This window comes from Ananas comosus, linkage group 7 (assembly GCF_001540865.1).
Source record: "Ananas comosus cultivar F153 linkage group 7, ASM154086v1, whole genome shotgun sequence".
NCBI lineage: Eukaryota > Viridiplantae > Streptophyta > Magnoliopsida > Poales > Bromeliaceae > Ananas > Ananas comosus.
This window is the reverse complement of record NC_033627.1, coordinates 1138536-1163538: the sequence shown is the minus strand read 5'-3', so window position 1 is coordinate 1163538 and position 25003 is coordinate 1138536. Positions and strand designations below refer to the sequence as shown.

Below are 25003 nucleotides of genomic sequence, written 5' to 3'. Positions count from 1 at the left end.
CTTTATAAGCCCGATCAAAATCCAACGGTCCCTGTAACGCCACGAAAATCAGGCCATTTTTTCAATAAAAAAAAATTAATTTTTCTCGCCCCTTCCGCTTCCGCCTCGCACTCGAACCCGAACCGCCACACGTCGCCCATCACCGTTTCCCGGGGGCGGTGGCGTCACTCTCCTCCCTTAAAATCGGAAAAAAAACAAAAACAATTTATTTAAGCAGATTAAAAAAAGGAGGAAAGGGCCACTCCCTCCCCTTCTTCTCCTCATTCACTCCACCGCCTATCAAGATCTCGTCGATCGAAAGGGGAGTGTAACTCAATCTGTTCCTCATCATCGTCATCTTCATCTTCATCTTCGTTGTTGGTGGTGGTGGGGTTTGTTGCTGTGTATGGCGGTGGAGTACCGTTGTTGCGAGGGGAGTTTCTTCGTACACGTGGCGGTGATAGTGGTGCTGGTGCTGTTCGCGGGGCTGATGTCGGGGCTCACCCTGGGGCTCATGTCGCTCAGCCTCGTCGACCTCGAAGTCCTCGTCAAGTCCGGCACCCCCAGGGACCGCAAGCACGCCGGTAATCGCGATCTTCCATCACTCCTCTAACATGCTATCGGAGTGAGCTGAGTATCAGATTCCCGATTCATGTGTCAAACTATTTTCAGGAGAACTTCGGTCCCCTAATCACTATTTTGATGCGAATTATTAAACCCCTCCGTCGTCGATTAAGTTTGTTGTGAACTTGCGAAATAGCTGTTAGTTTTGCTTGTTTTGATGATTCGATTATCCTTGGCAGCCAAAATATTACCTGTGGTCAAGAGACAACATCTTCTCCTCTGCACTCTCCTCATCTGCAATGCTGCTGCAATGGAGGTACGTAAGAGATCTTAGGCTTAGCTCTGCTCGCTGTCGAATCTTCGTTTAAACCCTTTTTCGTCGACAAGTATCGGGGTTGATTGCGTTACTTTTGCTGCTTCAGGCTTTACCTATTTTTCTTGACAGTTTGGTCACGGCATGGGGCGCGATATTGCTCTCTGTGACATTGATACTTCTGTTCGGCGAGGTGAGCCTTTCGCTCCGCGGAAAGTTATGAACTTGCTTCTATACCAGGGCCATCTTAAAATGCTTGCTATGAACCATTTTTTCCATTGATGAATGTACAAGCAGATTATCCCTCAGGCCGTCTGTTCCCGTTATGGTTTGGCAATCGGTGCTGCCGTTGCTCCGGTAGTTCTTGTACTAGTTTGGATATGCTCTCCCGTCGCGTATCCGATCAGCAAGGTTGTTTTTCCTTTCCAATTTAGCATACATTTGAGAAGAATGAATGTCGCATATAACACGGTTTGAAAAAGTGCGCCTTAGGCTCGCTTCTAGGGCTGGGCGCGAGGCACACTCAAGGAGTGTTACCGAACCAAACTGTTATATACATTTTTTTTTTTTTCAGTTATTGGACTTCTTGCTGGGGGAGGGCCATGTCGCTCTCTTTCGAAGAGCAGAGCTGAAAACGCTTGTTACGCTGCATGGTAATGAGGCCGGAAAAGGGGGAGAGTTAACTCACGATGAGACGACCATAATTGCCGGAGCACTGGAGCTAACCAACAAAACAGCTAGAGATGCCATGACCCCTCTGTCCCAAACCTTTGCAATTGATATCAATGCAAAACTCGATAAGTAAATGTCATCTCCGTCACATATTTAGATTCTAATCACTTTTGCTTCTCCTACGTTACCTGTTGTCATAAACCGAAACTTGTATTCTTTTATCTAGGGAGCTAATGCAGGAGATTCTGGATAAGGGGCATAGCAGAGTGCCCGTTTATTACGAGAAACCAACAAATATTATCGGACTTATCCTGGTATTCTCTTCTATTACCTTTAGTTTATAATCTTATGCTCCTTTTTTCCGGTGTTTTTCATATCGCTTTGTTTGCTGGATTTTAACTACTAAGTCCAGAGGAACTTGTTCATGCTTCCTGATACTAGCGAAACGATAGTACCAAAGGGTCGACTCTTGAAATATTTTAATTCTTAGTATGCTGATATGAGATTGGTTGTATATTATGGAATTGTAGGTAAAGAACTTGTTGAGTATACATCCTGATGATGAGGTTCCTGTTAAGAACGTGACAATTCGAAAAATTCCACGGTATAGTACATGCTTAAATCAGTAATTAACACTGCAGTGTTCTAGCTATATGCGTATCACTTTCTCCTTTGTACTTGTCATTAGATATATTTGTCCAAATTAAATTAGCTAGTCTATGTGAATGTCTAAAAGCTAATTCTTCTTTTTACTAAGCTGGAAAGCTCTTCTAGCTAATTCCCAATTCATACATAGAGATTTTAGCTAACTGAAGAGATACATTGAATGCTAGGGTTCCGGAAGATATGCCTTTGTATGACATCCTTAATGAGTTTCAGAAGGGTCACAGCCACATGGCAGTTGTTGTAAAGCAAAGTAACCCGACTCAACAGCCAAGCAACAGCCAAGATGGCGGTAAGCTACAAAATAGAAACCCGATAGCTTGTTCTTCTATGTTAAACTTTCCCACAATTGCATGCTTGCAATAAAATATTTTTTTTATGACTAAATTGCAGATAACATTTGCACTTTAGCCTTCTCGATTATCAAAGCCTACTGATCCTAATAAGTTTGTCCTTTTTTTTTTGGTTGAATTTTATTATTGGAGCGACAGAGAATTTGAGGATAGATATCGATGGGGAGAAGTCTAATGATAAAGTTGTAAAAGGCACAAAGCCCATGAGGAGGTGGAAAAGCTATCCAAACTCCCAGAATTCCAACAGTGGTAATAGAACTAGAAAATGGGCGAGAGACGAGGCTAATGTTCTCCAAGTACATGACACTCCGCTGCCCAAATTGAGTGAAGATGAAGAGGCAATTGGGATAATAACAATGGAGGATGTCATTGAAGAGCTACTGCAGGTAAAACAGAGGAACTATATCATTTTTTAATAGCTGAAGAGATTGACCTATTTGGAGATGGTCCAGTAGTTTACATGTGGTCAACATATTACAAATTATCCACCAACTTCAATCAAGAGGTCGACTTATTAGAGTCGGCTCGGCATCTGATTTGAAGACCTGTAGTGTGTGTTTGAACTAACAGGAGTGACCCGACAACAAAGCTTGGTGGATTTAGATGCAAGATCTCTGGGGCACAAAAGTCTAATGGACTAGCTTATGATACATTAATGAAGCATATCAGAAACTACTAAGTTTATTTTACTTTCATACTTTGTTTTGTTTTAACAAAATGATGTTACTTTGTTTACATCCATTATCACTGGTCTCGTATGCTCATCCAATATGTTTTCTTTTTCTTGGTTATGCAGGAGGAGATCTTTGATGAGACCGATATCCATGAGGATCAATAGTATTGTGTTTGATGCTTGTTTAATTTGTGGACGGGTTTCCATAGAGGAGTTCCCAGAGTTCTTGATAGTTTTGGGATTATAGCATATAATGTACTAGTAAACTGTATTACCTCGAGGCTATCCTAGAAAATAAGTGTAAATGAGTAAATATTCAGCCTGATATCATCATTTGCAAGAATTTATGCTGTATTTTAGCATCGTATATATGATTGCGACAAAATCATGACCGCACCTGCGCTGGTTTGGCAAATCAGCCCCTTTCAAGTTTGTCGCAACATTAGTGACTTATATATGTTGAAGGTTCTATGTATGTGAAACTGTTGGATTAGTGAATCAGATATATGTTATCAAATACATGTTTTGCATAAGGAGATGAGTCCCAAGTGTGGCAATTTGGGCTTTGGTTAAAGTTTTGTTCGCTGTCCAAAATGATAGGATTGTGTTTGTTTGGGTTGGGTCAAGCCTAGCTGAATCGTAGGACGAAATTGATTGGTCAGGCTTAACCTGACGCGGGCCGGATCATGAGTTGGATTTGTTTGTTTTTAATTCTTTTTCTTTCTCGCAGTTGATGGAAAAGCATGCCCTGTTAGTACCTGGGTCCTAACAACAAATACTATTTGTCCTAATGCATCCAAAACTTTAAAGAGAAGCAGCAGCAACTCCACAGCAAGCAATAAATACAGTTGAAGATTTGTAGTCGCACTAAGGGACCATTTGCTTTTATGTAATTACAAATGCACTGTAGTTGCAACAATATGCATCCTGTTTTGTTAGATGTAATAAAAAGCACTGTAATTATAAATAGTTTATTTGATTACCTATAATTGAGAAATAATTTTTAAAATTTTATCATTATATATGTATCTATGATGGTGAGATTACCTCTAATGTAAAAAAAAAAAAATTAAATTTAAAATAATTAAGGAGGTAAGTATAACTTTTGTTTAAAGTTATTCTTTTTAACTACTGGACTTGGAATTGCCGCTATTTTGGACATAGTGCCAACTGCTGCAGTTGGCCCTCCTTCTGCAGTTCGTACTACAGGAGTTAGAGTTAAATATATCAAACTAAATACCGAATTTGTATTTGCATGTGATTACAACTGCAGTACAGTTGCAATTATATGCAACCAAACGGTCTTTAAGAGTAGGATCAGTCGTTTCATAATGTATTATTTCAAGTGTTTACAACACGATATAGCAAATCACAAGACTACATTGAGCATATTCAACATTTTTTGTAAGTAAAATCTTTTAACAATGTGTACAAGAAACTGAAAATCTAACAACAAGCTAGGGAAATATAAAGGAGTAGATAAAAAAACAAAAAAAACAAAAAAAAAATTGTATAACCACATTACTTTGTTTGCAGGTATAAATTACCATGTTTGACAAATCAATTTGTTTGAGATTAATTTCCTAATTAATAGTAATGCTTCGAGACAAATTTAGTCAGTGGTGCGAATGAATTTTTTTTTTCCTTTTTTTTTTTTTCCATTCATTTATGAGGTAAAGCATTTCAAGGCATCCACTACCATTATCTGTGATCGTCTACCTATGTACCATATATGTATATATATATATAAATAAATATAGAACATAAAGTTTTATATTTTGATTAATGTAGCTGAGGAAATGCGTATAAGATCTTAATTCGTTGAGGTCAACTTTGATCAGGTATATATATTAGCACGTTTTAATGACTTTGAGACTCGATATCATTGGATGTAGGTTTGAAAAATTGTACGTCTTCTACTAGACCGCATTATAATACATTTAAAAGTTGATCAAGATGCGACCACTACATTTAAGTTAATGTGCATCACGTTAGTTTCTATTAAAATGAACATAAACGACACCATCATAAGATCCTTCAACATTAATAATCTGAAAACAGTGACACCATTAGAGTTCAATGAATTCAACGCATAGGTTTGCTCTGGTTTTCACTAAATTAACTCATAGAATGATAATAGGTGGAGTTCGTATAGAAATTAATGTTTTACGGAAGCGTCAGAAGAGTCAGTATTCATGCTTTTTAGCGTGGTGGATCTGAAATTTGCTATGTATGTGGGAAGGCAAAAGCAGCAAAAATAACTTATAAAAGTAAATCAGCATATAAAAAACGAAGTGTATATTGTAACTATGCTCCTATATGTGGAAAAGACTCGTTGATCATTTGATCTGCCATGTCCTGGGGCATTTAGAACAGTCGAATACAATCTATACGATCATTTACTGAATCTGAAGACTAAATTTAATGAATCTAATCTGCGAATAAAACAATAGCTTAGTAAATAACATAATTCTAATTACCATAGTTGTCCCCAAATAGAATATCGATCTATTTGGCGCGCCAATTGGCAACACGTGGTTGCACATTAGATATGATGGATCAGCCACGCGCAGTGAGTTTTGAATAGATATAAAATTAAGCAATGAGATTGTTTAATAAGTTAGGGCTTGTTTGTTTATGTGAGATATTTATACTATTAACTAAGGGCCAAAGGTTGTGCAATTGGGACAAATGTGCGAACTCAATAGTGTTCGTCGAAGCAGTGCATGTGCAAATGAGATGGCCTGGCACGTAACTTGTCTACAATGATTGGAAGTATACATATTAGGTGCATCTCTTCATGATCTTCCCAACTACCAATCAACCCCAATACCTACATGCCATCATATATATTTCGACTAATATTTAATATATATATATATATATATATAAAATAATTAGATAGGAACTACCAAAGCCAGTTTAACTAAACATTTAACAATGTTATTATATAAAGTTGAGTCATGATATACATCCTTAGATGTAAAAGAGTATTTCGGAGGTTCTCTCAACAAATTTTGAGGATTGTTTCGGTCCAGTATATATGCAGTATGCTGATGACTACAGCTTAATTTTTCGGATATAGTTATGTGTACATGGAATAATTACTCCAAGTTTCAAACTTTTTAGAAAATAACATTAAAAAGAAAAAAGAGAATAATCATGGTTTTAATCTATAGATTTTTTAAAAAAAAAAAAAATCAGTCAAAGATGACATTACTTTAAAGTAATTATAATTCAAACTCATCATCTCCACTCTCCATATATAACTAGCATCATTTTTCATTATTGGTTTTTCACTGAAAATTACTAAAATAATCCACTCGAATATGAATACTATGTGTGTTTTATGATTTATTTACCTCTACCGATATATTGATGTATTGTAAAATTTAATCTATGAATGACAGATCAATATTATTGATATATATTTTTTTATTTTTTAAGAAAATTATTAGAGCGAAGAGTGAGAGATGGTAGAGAGAAAACAAAAAAAAGAAAAAAAGATTGTCCCATCACACACGCATCCCACCAACCGGCGATCCACAAACGCAGAAGCAGCGACACGTGTCAACCTGTCAGCACGATGGCCACACACGCGCGCGGCACGACTTACAAAGGCCGCGTGGAAGCATCACCGAGCTTCGTAGGAAGCGACGTAGGGACAAAGTCACATGGTCTAGTGTGGGTTCGATCACGTTAGAGATTCGGCCCCGGCCGGCCCGGCGTCGGTGACGGGCCCACTCTAAAGCGGCTCGGCCCAAGGCCACATCCCCCCTCGTGTACTTCATGCTCTAATTTACACCGACAATTACAGTAATAAAAGCATTAGGTTTAAGCTAAATTAAATTAATTAAACATACCATAATTTTAGAGACATATTTATGTTAAAAAAATTCACAATAAAGGGATACAAAAGCACCTAAAAACATTGGGTTTCTTTTTTAATTATTTTTTTTTTTATCATGATTTTCGCATGTTGGTCAAATTCATGGATGGGAACAGAAGCTTCCGAGAAGTGCTTTTCATGCGTAGTGCTTCGCTGTGTAGTGGGATTAAGATAGCAGCAGGATGTGGACGACTCCCTCCCAGCCTTGCTGAAGCTGTCATGCACTTTTTTATAAAAAAGAAAAACTTGCTCAGAGCCTCAGAACAGCTTGAAATAGATCAAAATTAAAAAATAGTTAATATTATTAAAAGAGAAGAAACAAGTTTTGCAATCTGTAAGCATTTGTACTCATAGCGTGTTTAGTTGGATGTCGCGCAGTTTTTCTCTCCTGCTGATAGTTATACTTCAGCGAAACCAACCATGCACAGAAAATACAGCTAATTATGTATCTGTCTAAGTGGACTCTTAAATAAAAAGATCATATGTTAATTACCAACAGAAATAATATAAACTAATTTGAATTTATAGTTTTATTATTTAATTTTGCTTGGGGATAAAAAAAAAAAAATGGTTAGTCGAGGCAAAAGCATGAGATAAAAAAAGGTCAAAATTTTTGAGCTGTGGGTATTTAAAACTGAGAGGGTACGAACACGGACATCACTGGAGCCACGGCAAATGCGTGAGTCCATAAAGCACAACAACAAACCCCCCCGACTTTTTACTGTACAACCTCGATCGGTGCAAAATCCCTCGAACAAATTTTGAAAGGGACACGTGGCATCTTCATGTTCCGCCTAAGAAAGTCTGTGTATGTAGTCCAACCCCCCTGAACTATTCCATTCTTACTGTTTGGTCGCTGCATAGTATTGGATTTAAATTTTATGAGAAATTATCGCATATATATTTGGATCCTGTTAGAATGCATGAGCATATTATTTGGGATATTTTTTTGATTTGTTAAAAAAATATATAGTATTTAGTAGATAAATAGTGTGATCAAATATCTGCAATGAATATCATATTCGACATTCAAATTAATTTATTAGAATAAAATAAATCAAAAATTATGAACAAGAACGCCTTTCAAGGAGCAAAAATTAAAATTTTTAAAATTTTTTTCATATGGAATATATTATTACTGAATATCTTATTTCAGTATCCAAATAAAACGATGGTGCACTGTATCATAATTATTTGCATTGCGTAAATGGTGCACTATACTAACCTATCTTCAATCAATCGTTGAAATTTTAAAAAATAATTAAGAAAAAATTGCAATTATTTAAGCGTTGAGGACTTTAAGAGAGAAAAAAAAATGAGAGAAGAAAATTTTAGCTACGTTATATGAATGGCGTATCATACTGTGTATATATATATTATATATAACATAATTTTTTATGATGTAAATTCTTTTTTTTTTTTTTTTATACATTACACTTCCAAAAAATCATTCGGCAACAAAAGTATTATTTGGTTTTTAACTTTTAAATATTGAAGTGAAATAAAGATGTAAAATGTTCGTCTAATTAAAAGCCCAGGAATAAGCTATACTATTCCACATGCATGCATCCATAGGTTGTATCGAGATCCTGCAATCTACCTAGTAGAGGATCCCATGGACGCAAGCTTCTTTGCATATTTATCCCAAGCGCGGGAGAAAATTTTCGAAAAAAAAAAATCCTCATATAAAATTCCGTGATTGCCCTATAAGGGATGGGGTAAAATGTAAACTAAAAAAATGTGACGTGGCGCTCCGCGAATTACGCGAATTCTCGGGAGCACGATGTGGGCCCCGCAACCGCGGCGGGCCCCTGCTCGCCACGTGGCGGCATCTCCGGTGATCGCCGCGGAGAATACCTGGTCGCCACTTGGCCCGTCGTAGGTGACAGCTAAGAGTCGTATTCACGTCCCGTATTTTTATATATTTTTTTAAAAAATTATTCAAATTTAATTATAGGAAATAAAAAATTAATTGTAATAAAAGAATCTAAATTTTCAACATTCATACATATTCATATATACTGCACCTCATTTATGAGTATTCATTTATTTTTAACCACTTACTAGGAGAGAATATTCTATAAAAATATGCTTCATAAAAGAACTATTTTTTGGCGCTTTCTAATGTTACCTTCTTATGTAAATTACGTACGTATTTTTAAATGAAATTTTTTATACATATCAATGTTACCAAATATTTTAAGTATGTTTATTTCAAACTTGTTATATAAATTAATATATCCTTATAAACAAACCAGATAATCTAAACCATGGCAACGTAGATTAATAAAAGATTAAAGTAAGTTGTGACTTTTTATATAAGATAGATTTAGAAGATATTGACTAACTATATAAGCTAATGTAATAATAATATTTTAATTCCGAGCAACATTTGCTAATGCTCGCATGCAGCTCGTTTTCTATTGGACAAAAAGCCGTGTGGGGACACACAAAAAAAAAAAAGGACATCACAAAATGCAATAGTATTTTTTTTTTAAAAAAAAATCTAGAAAAGTAGTTGTCTAGGTAATAAGTTTAAAACAATTATTTCTTAATTAAAGGTCCAGTTTGTGGAAACCAAACAACTTAAGAATAATAGTAAAAACTCTAATACTAGTGACTTAAAAAAAATTGGAATAAATTTAGGAGTTCCCAAACAAAGGCTAAAAATGTGAACCATGTTTGTAAGTTCATCATTTTTTTGTACGAGCAGGCCAGATAGACACTATGTACGAGCACCTTTGGAGGTTAAAAATTCCGCTCAAGCACAAAATCTTCACTTGGATTCTACTTCGCAAAAGATTACTTACAGCGAACAGATTGATTCACTGAGGGTGCTCAGTGGACCAGTATTGCATTTTTTGTGTACTAGTACTTGAAACCTGCGATCACCTATTCCGAGACTGTGTCTTCGTCAGATACCTTCGAATTGTTGCGGGAGGACCAGATACAACCGACTCGGACTTAGGGGATGTTCGGCGGATATGGACAGAGACCTCTAACAACCCCAACGCTGTGACGAGACCGAAAAGTCTAACTCTTTTGGCCTCAATCTGGTAGGTCGTATGGACAGAGCGAAACAACACTATTTTCCGCGAAGTCCTGATGCCTCTCGGGCTCATGAACGTGTCGTGTCTCTGATCAAAGCCTGGACCGAAGTTCTGTGAACCTAGACTGTTACTTTCATTCGTTCACCTCCGTTTTTTCCTTGTTAACTTTTGTCTTATCGATAGGCACTGTTTTTTGTTTTTTTGGGATTTCCCTCTTTTCTGCTGGCTCATTTTGGAGGCTCTATCTGCTTCCACCATATACGCTTAGTTCATTTTGCTTAATGAACGAAGCAGGTAGCTTGCTATCTATTTCTCAAAAAAAAAGTTCATCACTTTTTTTTTTCTTTGGAATTTTCACATAATTATTTGATTATGATCCCAAAAAATAATAGTATTTTTTTTTTAAAGGAACGATAGAACATTATCCGATTTGTTCATCTTTGTAATAAATGATTTTAACTGAAAATATAAAGTATTTTAAAATTGAAATCTCGGATCGATACTTAATATTAAATACTGTGCCACATGCCTTATGGATGTTTAATAATAATGGAAGGTAAAAAAAGTACAAAACTTATCTAAACTATAGATTATTTTAATTTGACTATTTAATTTTTCAATTAATTTTATTATTCAATCTTTCAATTTGTTTGATTTGAGTTAGTCAACGATATTTTAATTTTAAAATATGAATATATTATTTTTTTTATAAATTTAATTAGTATACTTCATACAATTCTCATAATTATAAATTTATTTTTAAAATAATTAACTTAAATTCTGAAATCAAAATGTCTATAAACAATCTGATAGTAAAATTAAAAGTTTAATTGTTTGGAGAGCTAATTTAAAATATTTTAAAATTCAGATAAATTATATATATTTGCATCATATCAATATTTTCTTAGCAGAAAAAATAGTCACCAATTTTACTTTGGTCACACTGGAGCAACCCTGCCAAGTCAAGAGCCATAAATTACTTTTTGAATTAACCTTTAAAACAATTTTTTTTTTATTTCTTTTGTAATGTCAATGTCAAAAGAGTAAATTCAAATTTCGAGTTAAATTACGCTTCTACCCTTGGGCCGTAAACTTGGTCCTGGCTCTGTATGACTCCCTTGTGAATAAACTTGGTTGGGACCAACTACCCCTGATGCTATGGTGGTCCACATGCATATTTAATTCTCACTTTTTTATAGTTAATTGGTCAAAATTGAATAAGACCATTATCATTTGTTTTTTATTTTCTTTAAAAAAAAACATTTTTATGGACAAAGAAGTTCGTTTAAAGAGGACCTAATTAATTATTTTTATTGTTACTTTTCAGAATAAAAAAAATTATTAAAACAGTCCTAGTTGCTAATTTCACAAACAAATTTGAATGAAGTTGAAATGAAACTTGATTTGGCGGAAATGTGATTTAAAATTTGCGATTTCAGTAATTTTTATGTTTCAAAATTTTCTTTTGTCGCTTTTGCTATACAAAATAGTGTACTTTTAATTTTATTTTATTTTTCTCGAGAGATTGTTTCACCAATTGAAACTAAGACATGCTACGGCCATTTATTTATTCATTAGAACAAAGGAATTAAATGTTTGTTTTTTTGTTTTTTTCTCTCTCTTTCTGAAATAAATTAGAATTTATTTTCTTTTGCCTGTTTTTTTTTTTTCCAATTTACACTTTTTAACAAAAACTAATGAGAATATATCTACAAGGTTATCAATTAATTACCATTATTAATTATTAATTTTTTTAAGAAATACCATTATTAATTATTAATAGCACTGACCTTACTCTAATAAGGTATGTTTTGGTGGCTGTACAACTATGTCCAATAAATTGTCACCAAAGCTAATCGCAAATAATTGCAAGATTTGGTTGTTTTGCGGGAAAAAAAAATTCAGCAATCTATTCCACTTTCCAATTAATTAATAGTTTTAAATAAATGATTAATTATGGAAATATGGCATTTTATTTAAATATTGAATGAATTTACCAAGGTAAAAAAAAACCAATCCTTATCCAATTATAATAATTTTATGGAATCCTCTACAGTTTCCCCCACCGAATCTTCTCTTACACCTCTTCGATTTCCTTTCGTTTCTGATCCCAACAACACCGCGTAAATGTAAAGAATCAATAATAATAGTCAAAATAATGAATAATGAATTTGATGATATAATATATGATAATAAAAATCACACCTTTGAAAACAACTCACAACTCACGGGGAAGCATCCTCCTCTCTCTCTCTCTCTCTCTCTCTCTCTCTCTCTCTCTCTCTATTCCATCTCCATCCCCTCAATTCTCATTTCCAGCTGTAAAATCCACCTCCCCCAAAACCAATCTTTTTTTTTTTTTTTTCTCATCATCAGGAGGCCGGTTCCGAGTGTACTCTGCTTAATAAAATGAACGTTAAAAATGGGAGCTTTTTTAAATTTTTGGGTTTAAAAATTGATTCTTTGGTAGATCGCGAGACGTGTTGAGCTGTCCTTATGCTCCTTGTGGGCTCTGCTCTTTGTCGTGCGCTCCCCTTATTACAAAGAGAGAGAGAGAGAGAGAGAGAGGAGAGAGAGAAAGAGAACGACGAGAGAGAGAGAGAGAGGGAGAGGTCTTTAAGCTGTAATTTATGGGGAGATGAGACCACGATAGGACACTATATGTGTGCTGGATCTGGACTCTTCTTCCTCTTCCTCTCGCCCACCGTTTGTGCTTTCTCTCTATTTCTCTCTTACACGTTCACCACACTCTAAATGTGACCTTGGGAGAACACGCATTGCTCTTAGAAAATCGGCGACGAATCGCTAAATCACCACGAGCCCATTGCCGGATTTGTGGGGTTGTAGTGTAAAGGTGGGATCTTTAATGGCGCCGCTCTTCGATTGGTGGGGGGCGAGGGAGGCGCACCGCGGCACCCCGGTGGTCGTGAAGATGGAGAACCCCAACTGGTCCATCTCCGAGATTTCCTACGACGACGACGACGAATACGCCGTAGTCGGCGCCGAGCACGGCTCCGGCGAAGACCTCGCCGCGGGGGCGGGGGCGGGGGCGGGGGCGCCGCGCCCGCGCAAGGGCGGGCGCGGGAAGAACGCGAAGCAGATCACGTGGGTGCTGCTCCTGAAGGCGCACCGCGCCGCGGGGTGCCTCACGAGCCTGGCGTCCGCCGCGCTCGGCCTCGCGGCGGCGGTGCGGCGCCGCGTCGCGGCGGGGCGCACGGACTCCGACGCCGGCGCGTCGCTCCCCGAGGAGAGCCCCGCGGTGCGCGCCCGGTTCTACGGCTTCATCAAGGCGTTCCTCGTCGTCTCCGTCCTCCTCCTGGGGTTCGAGGTCGCGGCCTACTTCAAAGGGTGGCACCTCGGCGCCCCCGATCTCCACCATTTGTCGCTCCCGAGCTTCGGGGTGCGGGGGCTCTTCGACTCGGCGTACTCCGGGTGGGTTCGCCTCCGCGCCGAGTACATCGCCCCGCCGCTCCAGTTCCTCGCCGACGCGTGCGTCGTCCTCTTCCTCGTGCAGAGCGCGGATCGCCTCATCCTCTGCCTCGGTTGCTTCTGGATCCGGTTCAAGCGGATCAAGCCCGTGCCCAAATCCCCTCCCTCCCACGACGACCCCGAACTCGGCTCCGACCACTTCCCCATGGTCCTCGTCCAAATCCCCATGTGCAATGAGAGAGAGGTAAAACAGAAAAAATGAAAAAGGAGCTCATTTTAGCTCAAAACATTGCATTCTGCGACCTGTGTTTTCAGAGATCTCATCAATTTCATCCAAAAGTTCGAATTTTACGACCCGGGTTTCAGATAATTTCATCAATTGCATCAAAAGGTTTAAATTTTGATGGGATTATTCTGCTCTCAGGTGTACCAGCAATCGATCGCGGCGGTGTGCAATTTAGATTGGCCGAGGTCGAACTTCCTGGTGCAGGTTTTGGACGACTCCGACGACCCGACGACGCAGACCCTGATCAGGGAGGAAGTGGAGAAGTGGGCGCAGACCGGTGCCCGGATTGTGTACCGCCACCGCGTGATCCGGGAGGGCTACAAGGCCGGTAACCTCAAATCCGCCATGAACTGCAGCTACGTCAAGGACTACGAGTTCGTCGCCATCTTCGACGCCGATTTCCAACCCGCCTCCGACTTCCTTAAGCGCACCGTCCCCCATTTCAAGGTTCATTCGCAAAACCATACTCTTTAAATTTTCCGCTTGATCAAAATTATGGCCCTATAACTTTGAATTGTAATCTGTGATTGATTGGTCTACAGGACAATGAGGAGCTGGGGCTAGTGCAGGCGAGATGGTCCTTTGTGAACAAAGATGAGAATTTGCTGACCCGGCTGCAGAACATTAACTTGTGCTTCCACTTTGAGGTGGAGCAGCAAGTAAATGGGGTGTTCATAAACTTTTTCGGATTTAATGGGACGGCGGGAGTGTGGAGGATTAAGGCATTAGAGGATTCCGGCGGGTGGTTGGAGCGGACGACGGTGGAGGACATGGACATTGCGGTCCGTGCGCATCTCAAAGGGTGGAAGTTCATCTTTCTCAATGACGTCGAGGTACTGGAAGTGGCAAAATTTTAAGTTTTTTTCTCCATGTTTTTGTTTAACTAAGATCTGAAAGTTTGTTGTTATATGTCGGCAGTGTCAATGTGAACTGCCGGAGTCGTATGAGGCGTATAGGAAGCAGCAGCATCGGTGGCATTCGGGTCCGATGCAGTTGTTTAGGCTCTGCTTGCCGGATATTATAAGATCAAAGGTATAAACTCTATCTCCTTTCCCTTCCTATCTTTATAAAGGATACTAATTTGGATATGTTTGGAGGCATTATAATCAGAAACACAAGCTATTCTGGCAATGTAGGATGTTTCGATCCATTAAATTTCTGCATCTTGCATGGCTGATCCAATAATGGACATCAATGTCCTATTACGGATAACGACATAAAAAGGAGTTAGCTTATGATAGTTAGGTAAAATGGGCAAATTTTCAGATATTGTGTAGATTAGATGCTTGCTTTTCAATGACTCTGTGTTGCATTGGGATGCTAGGAGAACATAATTTAAGTGTCCTTCTCGCGAAAACGCGTTGCAAATAGTCGCATTCTATGTTATTGTGGTTAAGCGCGAAAATTTTAGTAGGAATTGAAATGAAACTAGCTTGGTGTTGTTTCATTACTCACATTTTTAGGTTCCAACTACTGGCAATTTTTTCGCTTTTGGAGTTATTGTTCGTGAACTTTTGTTGAAATGCTTCACCATTCATTCTTAAATTTCGGTGCTTTTGAAATGCACTGTATAATATTTGGCAAAGTCGCCAAAAATTTGAAAATTTGCCGTCAATTCTCAGACAATTTTTCCTTACTTTTTTAATTACTGTTAGATGATCAACTTTCTTATTGTAAGATGGTACATTACTTGTTGTTTGCAGATTGGGTTCTGGAAAAAGGCCAATTTGATCTTCCTTTTCTTCCTGCTTCGCAAGCTCATCCTTCCCTTCTACTCGTTCACCCTCTTCTGCATCATTCTCCCCATGACCATGTTCGTGCCCGAAGCCGAACTCCCCGCGTGGGTCGTGTGCTACATTCCCGCCACCATGTCCTTCCTTAACATCCTCCCCGCCCCTCGCTCCTTCCCTTTCATAGTCCCCTACCTCCTCTTCGAGAACACCATGTCGGTCACCAAGTTCAACGCCATGGTCTCCGGCCTATTCCAGCTCGGCAGCGCCTACGAGTGGGTCGTCACGAAGAAATCGGGCCGTTCGTCCGAGGGCGACCTCTACTCCTTAATCGAGAAAGACCAGCCCAACAAGCAACATCAGAGATCAGGGTCCGCCCCCAACCTCGATGCTCTGGCGAAGGAGAAAGAGCAGGCCAAGAAGAAAGAAAAGGAGGGCAAAAAGAAACATAATAGGATGTACAGGAAGGAGCTCACACTCGCGTTCCTCCTCTTAACCGCCGCCGCAAGAAGCTTGCTTTCGGCCCAGGGTATCCATTTCTACTTCCTTCTGTTTCAAGGGATCTCATTCTTGTTGGTGGGCCTCGACTTAATCGGCGAGCAGGTTCAGTGAAATTGGTTTTAATGGAACATATGTATACATACCGACCCGATCGATCGTTGAAAGGGGCCGCGCGATATATATCGAAGGATCTATTTAGTAAGGAAAGCACAGAAAATTCCCACCACTAATTGTGGAGGTGTAGATAGCTTTGCTCTTAGCCTGTAGAATGCCTTTTATTCTTTCAGGCATCTGATTCTTTTGTAAGAAAATTTTGATGTTTTCAGTTGGGTTTTTATTATTACAGTTCAACACAGATCACATTCTCCCTTTCTGTTTAGGGACCACTCCTCCCTGTGTCTTGAAATAACCTTGGGCGAAAAAAATATGATGAAATTGTACTGTGAATTAGTAAAAATCTAAAGGGTTTCATGAACCAAGTGGAGCATATCCTTATGATGTTCTCAAAAATTGATTATGTTCTCATTATTATTTTTATTATTGCAAGAAGTGTCTCAGGTTAGGTGTTTTGCTTATGTTGTCGCAGCATTAAAAAAGCTGCATTATGTGCAATTTGTGTTGCCTTTATCATTGAAACAAAAGTTATGTCACCATCATAAGTAGGAATTGGCCCATTTGAAGCCCCTTTTGCTTCTTATAGAATGTTTGAATTTTTTATAAAGAACCAACTGAAAAACAAAAAAATCTATTAGCTTCTATTATTGGAGATTCCTTTTGACATCAGGACATTTTAATGTAGTAATTCCTTTATTATGTCTTATTTGGAAGTAGGAATAAGTTATCTAAAAGTAACTTATTGGGGTATAAAAATTTAGTGTGATTGTGAGAAAGAAGTTTGAACTTTGCTCCTTAAAAGGTCTTAACTGTTTATAATTTTGAAAGATAGTATATTTCATCTAAAAGGTGATTTATCTTATTCGAAAAAATGACTCGAACACTGAATATATATAGTTATTTAAAATAGACAATTGATCATACTTATTATTAACCAAATATGAAAGTTTTCTGAATAAATTATAAAAATATAGCGAATAAAATATTCATCCATTCAAAGAGGTATTATTTAGTTAGATTTTTTTTCCATTTTAGTTGGTATATATTTTTTCAAACAATACTGTACTCCACAATATTGCAGAATAGACTCTACGTCGCATTTGCTCCTTATTTTATATAGAGACAAAGATGTAGATATCACTCATCTTTTTCATGCTCAGTTGATTATGATACCTCACCTTCCGATTGGTGAACAAGAATTGTCCTCGAACCACCCCCATGTCATTGTTTGCAACGGCATTTTCTGATACTCTTTAAAAAGTAACATCTCCTTCACGTGAGGCGTCCATGCAATTAATAGACCGCGTAGATTACGTACAGGCCCTTATATGTATATATGAACACTGTTTTTGACATATAATGCTTTTTTAAAGAGGCAATATGTTAGAGTATTTGAAAATTTTAACTTTACTCATAGTAGATTGAATTTGTTATGTCTGATTAAATTCAATCACCGAATTTGTTGATAATATTATTCTGCATGAAAAAATGGATAAAAAAGTATATATTTGTCCATTTTCTTCTTTGTCGACATTTTGCATCCAAAGGAATCATCAAAAAAAAAAAAAAAAAAAGGTGCAAAGTGGGATCAGAGAGCAAGATGATTCACAACTTGTATTGGCTTTTACACAACTACCTTAATAGATTAATTAAAATAAAGAAAAGGACAGGTTATGAATTTACTCATCAGAGAGCTTCACGTAGCCCCTGTAGGTGAATATTGTTTGCATGGGCTTTGCCCATGATTAATTTCTCCATAAAATCTTGTCCTCTAAAACTGCCACACATCCTGAATCATAAAGATTTTAGGTGGACAAGTTTGATTTTTAAATTTATTTAAAGGTGTTTGGAGAGTGTGAAATGTTTTTAATAAAAACAAAAAGAGAAACCTCTCATTCAAGGTACGTGGCATCTTTCTTAAGAATTGCCTTTCATGAGTAACCTAATGCTTAATTAGGTCTGAAAAATTAGTTCAGCAAAAAATGTTTGAAAACCCTCTTTAAAATAGATTATTTCGATCGAGTGTTTCTGGCGTAGTTGGCTACGGTCTCGACGGTTAATACCCGAGGTTCCGAATTCGAAGCCTTATATATATATATGAAGTCTCAAATTCAGATGCTGAGACAACCAGATACCAAATAATTGAAAATTAAATAGTTCGATGTCAATCAAATAATATTTTTTAAAAAAATAAATATTCTCTTCTAATGTTTTTACTTGTACTTCCATAATATTCAATTCAATCAAGTAATCACCCCGGCCCCTATGATACCTACCACCTTGAGTAGACTCACGAGAGATTTTCTCCGTCACAAAATTACTTCCCACAGAATTTAAACCATCCACTCAAATGTCTTCGTATTATATAAAAGTACAAAAAAAACTAGTAATAGTAAGGCGTCATTTTAATGTTCAATTACCGTATATTATTATTATTATTATTATTAAACTCTTTTTCTTATCTTACTTGGCACAGAAGGATTGGTTTGAGATAAATATTGTACGGAATAATTGTAGTAGAGAAGATTTTGCGTTGACTCACACGGTCTTGTCCAACCCGAACCGCTTGGCGAAGAACCGGTCTCGGACCCAAACGGGCGACCAAGCCAGGGCCGCGAACAGGCCCGTCATGTGCCCGTACACGATCTCCCTGGGGGGCCTGGCCCGCATCACCAGGCGGGCCACGTGCCGCGCGAAGATTCGCGCATCGGTGGCCCGGCCCACCTGCGACGCTCGGGCCCGCTCCTTGATGGCGCCCTCGAAGCCCCTGTAGAGATCCCACCGGGCCTTTTCGAGATGGGCCGTGTTGGCGTGGCCCAGGTTGGAGCGCACGGCCCCGGGCACCACCTTGATGACGTGGACTCCGAAGGGGCGGAGCTCGAGGCGCAGCGCGTCGGTGGCGGCGTGGGCCGCGGCCTTCGCGGCGCAGTAGGCGCCGGCCCACGGCGTGGCGACGCGGCCCACCACGCTCCCCACGTTGACCACGCGCCCGCTCCGGCGCGCCGCCATGTGGGGCGCCACGGCGCGCACGAGCCGCAGCTGGCCGAGCGCGTTCACCTCCCAGGCGCGGCGCACCGCGGCGAGGCTCAGCTCGGCGAGCGGGCCCGTGCACCCCACCCCGGCGTTGTTGAGCAGCACGTCGACGCGCCCGTGCGCCGCGAGCACGCGCCGCGTGGCGGCGGCGACGCTCTCGTCGCTGGTGACGTCGAGGGGCAGCGCCTCCCCGGGCAGGTCGGAGAGGCCGGGGAGGCGCTCTGGAAGATCGGTGGCGACGACGTGGCATCCCAGCTCCGCGAACGCCCTGCAGTACTCGTACCCGATCCCGCCTCTCGCGCAACCGGTGATGAGCACTACTTTCTTATTGTTCTCGTCATCATCATCGTCGCCCTCGTCGTTGTTTTTGTGATTGTTGATGACTTTTTCGTCCATCAGTTTACTTATTCCTAGCGCAGGAGGGGATTAGTGAGAGTGTTTCTTAGCAAGGGAGTGTTGTTGAGGTCTCATTTTTGGGTTTGTATTATATGTACGTAACGTAGTGAGAGAAGAGGAGTCATTGGGCGCTCCGTTGGAGCAAAGAGGTTGTAGTTCGTAGCTTGTTCGGTACCAATCGGTCGTTTGGGAAAGGATAAAATTCACAGGATTTTTCACACTCTGAGAATATGCAAGAGGGATATGCTTTTTTCGCAATTGTTGCTTAGCAAAGTTTGATGTTTTCTTACTAGTTTTGGAGCCTTGTTTATTGGTCTATTAGCGTGTAAGAGCATGATGCTTCGAATTACTATTACAGACACAAAAACACGAATAAATTCAACAGATACGAAGCAGATATATATCTACAATTCGAGTATTATACTCGCCCCTCAAAACTATTTTCTCCAAATAATACAAAATCAAGTTTTAAATAGTTATTATACCAAATGATAATTTAAACTGGTGGTGCATTACAATGGACTAAAAGCAGAATTCTAAACTGCAATCAGAAAATAAAAAAAAGAAAAAAAGAAGCCCCAAGATGTTACTAATTTTTCTGAAGATCCAAAAATGCTCAATATCCAAAGGATGGGAAATACAAGTGAAGATGGTTAAATATATCCTCGCTATTCTACTGCAGTATTCACTATCCCCTATTTTCGGTCGGGAAGCTACTATACCTAATTCCACAAGAAGAGCGAAATTGCATATCCCAAATCCAAATGGGAAAAAGCTCTGGTACCTAACAAATTCCAGCTATTGCAACCAAAACACTAACATTGACATACAAAACTGAACACAGCTTACGGCAACAAATTGCAACCACACCACCACAGATCACGTAAACATCAACTTTTTGTCAAACAGGTAAAAAGCGAAGCGCCTATGACAACCACAACAGCAGTAGCCACAATAACAACAAACCTCCCAGCAACCGTAACCACACATGCAATTGTATTGCCGAGTCAGTATAATAATAATAATTAAGGAAAAAATTTATATTGGTCCAAACCAAGTTGCAGTAAAAGCTACGAGGTAAATCTTCAGTAAGTTAACAACAAACTGGTGATAAAATTGAATTTATTCCGATGTTACATGTTCAGCAAGAATTATCAGCTGCGTCAAAGTGTGAATCCACAGTGAGATGTAAACGTAGTCTCCTGTTGAGAAATGCAAATCTTGGTTAGATGTAGATACCGAGTAAAAGAGAACTCTTTTAGTAGCCAAAGAAAACAAATGTTACCTGTAAGTGAGGCGCAAATGTAGGGCCAAAGAATTGATGTTTAAGTCACTCTTCCTTGCAATAATACAGAAGTATAGCAACAAAATACTTCAGTTAAAAAAGCACTGTTTATATATCTAATGGGGCGTCTGAAGCTATGTGGATGAAACCAACAAAAGAAGTGACAGTTAAACAGATAGTTAAGTGAAAAATATGAGCCCACTGCATCTAAGTGGAAAAACAAAACAAAAGGAAGCGGAAGAAGAAAAAAATTGTTGATGCACTAGCGTAATAAACGAAGTCATAATGTACTGTTTCAATCAAATGCAAGAGATTTCTAAGCATGAAAGTGGAGGTTTTTCGCATGGACAACAGAAAAATACATAGTAAATATACTCTTCTAAAGAAAGATGATAGGCCTGACGAAGAAAAAAGTATAATTAAAATACCATTTAAAATCAACAATGCGATGAAAAATACAACGAGCATGTTTAAAACATGCCTTTATTTATGAGGCATAAACTCAAAACATGTATTTGGGCTCGTATGGTAAGTGACAACAATGAAAACAATATGGAAGTGTATTCAGCTAATATTATGTAAATACTGAAAGATTATTTGTTAACATTGCCGTATCTGATTATAAATTTCGAATATAGTTACATAAGCAAATTAGTTTTATTGTGGAGAAAAGGACCAAAAAAAAAATTAGACACATATTTTAATAGGTAGCCTAACAGACCGCAGACTAAGTGACGGGAAAAAACTAATTTCCAAGTTGCAACTCACAAAAACAGTAAGGGACTTCTCTTAATTTCTCAATTTAGACATGAATAAAATTTTACTAAAGTGGGAAATGTATCCTTCTAGAAACACACAATTAAATACAGGAACCTCATTGTATTAGTTTAAAGATAATTTCAGCATGCCTCCTTAGACTCATAATATCCAGTATTGGTTGCAAGTGAATAATTCCATTGTCATTTGGATTTCAGAAATATAGAAAGATTCTGCAAAGTATTTTCACAACAATAAACTTTGTTACTTAGATATAGAATTTGAATTACCACATAGAACATGCAATTATATCAAATATAGAACCAATCAAAGAGAAAGCCATAGATGGGCTAGAAAATGGTAGGAAGAAATCTGATCATACAGAAAAAGTAGATTTGCTGGCAACATACTTACCGATTAAAAGGTCAGTGATCCTCCAATTTCACACTTTCCATTTGCACAGCTACCTTGCTGACTGCATCTGACTGCATAACTGGGCGAGTTTGACCACTCATGCAGTTGCCAAATCCTGCAAACCCACTATAAGCATCACCAAAATTCCTCTTATGACCAGAAAATGCTCCATTAGCATTGCTTTGGTACACAGAAATACTCCCGTATGGAATAAAACTCGGCCTTTGCATCATTCCAGGGCCGCCCCAAAGGCTTCTTGGGCCAGGATACGGGCCGACATAGCCCATCCCACCATAGCCTCCGTGATAATACATATGTATAGGTGGTGGCAGTAAGTAACTGTGATATGGACCATAGCTCCAATTGTAAGATGGGTACATACCACCAGAAAAGTTATGATATGCATGCCCTCTCTCCTGGAAATTTCTGGAATTGTAATTACCATAATTCTGATTGCTGCTACTGCTATGGCTATTTCCATTCTTGGGAACAGCTATCTTGACCTCCACCAATTTACCATTCAACTCATGGAAATTATCCTGCATCACCTCATCAACAGATTCCTCTGAATCAAAAGTAACGAACCCAAATCCTCTTGCCCGTTTATCATTGTCATACATCACAACCACGTCGGTTATCACACCAAATTTTTCAAAATATCTTCTGAAATCATTTGCTTCTATACTTTCAGGCAAACCACCTACAAAAATCTTATTTGACTTTGAATGAATACCACCATTACTGTTATTGTTAGTACTAAACCTATTTGACCCCTGATTTTGATGCTGGCCCTGATTTGGATGTTGGTGTTGAGAGGAACGGTGAGTCTGATTCTGTTGACTTCTTGGCTCTGCTTGTTTCACTTCCACCTAAAAAAAGTAGGAATAAAATTAGAAGAATATGCTGGTAACAATGAATCTTCGGCAAGAAAAACCCTGGAAAAGGAATATATGATCACTCAGTTTCTAATCAATCTTTTACTGAAACAATAATTATGGCATAGAGTCAAGTTGGTTCCTTCAAAACCAAGTGGGTGTTTGGCCGCACAGTAGCGCCTGCATTCGCCGCGTGCAACTGCCAAAAAAAAAGCCCGTTTGAGAAAGCTCTGCATGCATAGCTTTCTCAAAAAGCTTTGCGACGCAGCCCGCTCGTGGACCACACAGCACGGCCAAACAGGCCCCATATTAGCACAGGGGCACTCTCTTAAATCCGGCCATATATATTTAATATTAGTAGTGCACTATCTTCTGAATGAATAATAAAACGTATGGGATAAATAGCAGTATGATTACTATCTAAATAAATCTACACATTAAACAATCACCTTCATTTCTACATCGCGATAGCATTTTTTTCTCTACTACACATATTACAAGTACAAATATTAGAGCAAAAGTGTGCCTCATACGGATGAACTATATGATTTATAAGTGATAATAATTCGGTGAATTATTCGTGAACATCCTAACATTGCCTACTACGCATTGAAAATTCATCGTAAGTTCAAAACTGTGTCTTTTGTAAAACACAACCTCACTAAATAATGCCTTTTCGATTAAAACACACCCATGACACACATTTGAACTATTAATAACAGAAGCAATGCACAAATTACACTAGGATCGAAGGAGTTAGAGCAAGCAGCTTTAAAGCTCTCACGAGAGATCGTTCACAATCTCCAGGCAATAAATTCACATTGAACAAAAAGTACCAAAAAAGTCACACACACAAAAAAAACCCAACTTTTCCAAGGAAAAGAAGACCTTTCCCCGCTCTTTACACACGCAAAGAGGAGAAGAAGAAGAGTAAACAGCGGATAGAATAGCACATACCGCTCTTCCACAAATCACATGGTTTCCCTTCTCCTTCTCGTCCAAAACCCTCTCCGCCGCCCCCGGATCCGCGAACTGGACGAATCCGAACCCTCTACCGTTCTTCGTGATCCGATCCCGCATCACCGCCACCTCCCTAACCTCCCCGTACTTCTCGAAGTGCTCCTTGAGCTTCTCCTCCGTCGTCGCCGACGGGATCCCGCCGACGAACAGCTTCCTCTGCTCCGAGCACCGGGAGGGGGCGGAGGAGGAGGAGGGAGCGGGCGGAGAAGAAGAAGACGAAGACGGGGAGGGCTCCATTTCCCCCTCCTTCGAGCGAGTAGTTCCCAGAAACCCTAGAGAGAGAGAGCGAAGAGGGGAATGTTAGGGTTTCGAAAAACCCTAGTCAACGAGTGGACGAGTTAGGTGGGCGCAAGCGGTGCGGTGGGGTGCGGGTGGAATCATTAATTATGGGAGGTAAAAGGGTCTTTCCGTAATTTCCTCTTTTCTTTTCCCATTTTGGGATTTTTACACATATGTCCTTCTAAAGTTTTAATTTATGTAAAGGTTCTTGGGCCGTGGTTGGGCTGAAACAGGTCTAACTCTGCACGCCCTGTTCAGGCCCAAATAGTAATTATGTATCACCACTGAATCCACTAATTTAAAGGAGTTGTTAACTAAGGCTCCGTTTAAGATTACTGGGAGAGGGTATTGGCGCAGTTTCATAAACGGCAAAATGTCGTGCTAATCGTGTATTACTAGTCTATCAGTATATTAGATATGATAAATAAGAGAATTATAAATTAAAAAAAAAGTACCAAAATCATTAGTTGCTAGTTGAGATAATAGTGGACGTTAATGCGTGATTGATTTTGAATAATTGCTTTGGTTTCGATAATATTAATGTGCAAGCGCACATGCGATGTTCAGAAATTTGCTTCGTTGTACATAGAGTTTAAAGAGTTACATAAATTTGTTGCTATACCAATGTCTCGTAAGCGAACTTTTGTGAGAGGATATAAATAAGCACTTCTAACTTTAATTTGATTGGACAATTATAAATTCAAATTCGTTATGCACTAATCAGTCCAT

General features: G+C 38.9%; 4 protein-coding genes across 7 annotated transcripts; 2 read left to right on the top strand and 2 right to left on the bottom strand.

Annotated features, from left to right (window-relative positions):
* Nucleotides 111-3791, top strand: LOC109712577 (DUF21 domain-containing protein At2g14520). The gene is made up of 10 exons (XM_020236208.1): nucleotides 111-563; nucleotides 783-859; nucleotides 966-1049; nucleotides 1154-1267; nucleotides 1431-1657; nucleotides 1755-1842; nucleotides 2059-2132; nucleotides 2362-2483; nucleotides 2683-2930; nucleotides 3341-3791. The coding sequence occupies exons 1-10, from the start codon at nucleotides 386-388 to the stop codon at nucleotides 3380-3382; spliced, it is 1254 nt and encodes a 417-aa protein (XP_020091797.1). The 5' UTR covers nucleotides 111-385; the 3' UTR covers nucleotides 3383-3791.
* On the top strand, nucleotides 12633-16612 carry LOC109712576 (probable xyloglucan glycosyltransferase 9). Its single transcript, XM_020236207.1, has 5 exons — nucleotides 12633-13829; nucleotides 14010-14318; nucleotides 14414-14704; nucleotides 14790-14903; nucleotides 15575-16612. Exons 1-5 carry the CDS (start codon nucleotides 13023-13025, stop codon nucleotides 16211-16213), a joined length of 2160 nt encoding a protein of 719 aa, XP_020091796.1. The 5' UTR covers nucleotides 12633-13022; the 3' UTR covers nucleotides 16214-16612.
* On the bottom strand, nucleotides 18486-19811 carry LOC109713310 (short-chain dehydrogenase cctT-like). The gene has a single exon (XM_020237314.1). It carries the CDS (start codon nucleotides 19643-19645, stop codon nucleotides 18755-18757), a length of 891 nt encoding a protein of 296 aa, XP_020092903.1. The 5' UTR covers nucleotides 19646-19811; the 3' UTR covers nucleotides 18486-18754.
* On the bottom strand, nucleotides 20640-24318 carry LOC109713315 (heterogeneous nuclear ribonucleoprotein 1-like). 4 transcript variants are annotated; one of them, XR_002217077.1, is made up of 4 exons: nucleotides 23933-24318; nucleotides 22101-22969; nucleotides 20931-21064; nucleotides 20640-20847 (listed from the first exon to the last, which is right to left on the bottom strand). XR_002217077.1 is itself a non-coding variant. In XM_020237324.1 (3 exons), exons 1-2 carry the CDS (start codon nucleotides 24230-24232, stop codon nucleotides 22112-22114), a joined length of 1158 nt encoding a protein of 385 aa, XP_020092913.1. In that variant the 5' UTR covers nucleotides 24233-24318; the 3' UTR covers nucleotides 20640-20847; nucleotides 22101-22111. The 4 variants fall into 4 exon arrangements, 1 of the variants encoding a protein (XP_020092913.1); XR_002217076.1 differs by having other exon boundaries at nucleotides 20931-20984; XR_002217078.1 differs by having other exon boundaries at nucleotides 20931-20980.

What these genes read in the sequence shown, in the direction of transcription:
- LOC109712577 (XM_020236208.1), top strand. Translation starts at nt 386, where the DNA reads ATGGCGGTGGAGTACCGTTGTTGCGAGGGGAGTTTCTTCGTACACGTG. An exon ending in ACAATTCGAAAAATTCCACG is followed by an intron (nt 2,133 to 2,361) that starts GTATAGTACATG and finishes ATTGAATGCTAG; the next exon opens with GGTTCCGGAAGATATGCCTT. An exon ending in AAGCAACAGCCAAGATGGCG is followed by an intron (nt 2,484 to 2,682) that starts GTAAGCTACAAA and finishes TTGGAGCGACAG; the next exon opens with AGAATTTGAGGATAGATATC.
- LOC109712576 (XM_020236207.1), top strand. Translation starts at nt 13,023, where the DNA reads ATGGCGCCGCTCTTCGATTGGTGGGGGGCGAGGGAGGCGCACCGCGGC. An exon ending in CCATGTGCAATGAGAGAGAG is followed by an intron (nt 13,830 to 14,009) that starts GTAAAACAGAAA and finishes TTCTGCTCTCAG; the next exon opens with GTGTACCAGCAATCGATCGC. An exon ending in GCACCGTCCCCCATTTCAAG is followed by an intron (nt 14,319 to 14,413) that starts GTTCATTCGCAA and finishes ATTGGTCTACAG; the next exon opens with GACAATGAGGAGCTGGGGCT.
- LOC109713310 (XM_020237314.1), bottom strand. Translation starts at nt 19,645, where the DNA reads ATGGACGAAAAAGTCATCAACAATCACAAAAACAACGACGAGGGCGAC.
- LOC109713315 (XM_020237324.1), bottom strand. Translation starts at nt 24,232, where the DNA reads ATGGAGCCCTCCCCGTCTTCGTCTTCTTCTTCTCCGCCCGCTCCCTCC. An exon ending in ATGTGATTTGTGGAAGAGCG is followed by an intron (nt 22,970 to 23,932) that starts GTATGTGCTATT and finishes TACTTTTTTTAG; the next exon opens with GTGGAAGTGAAACAAGCAGA.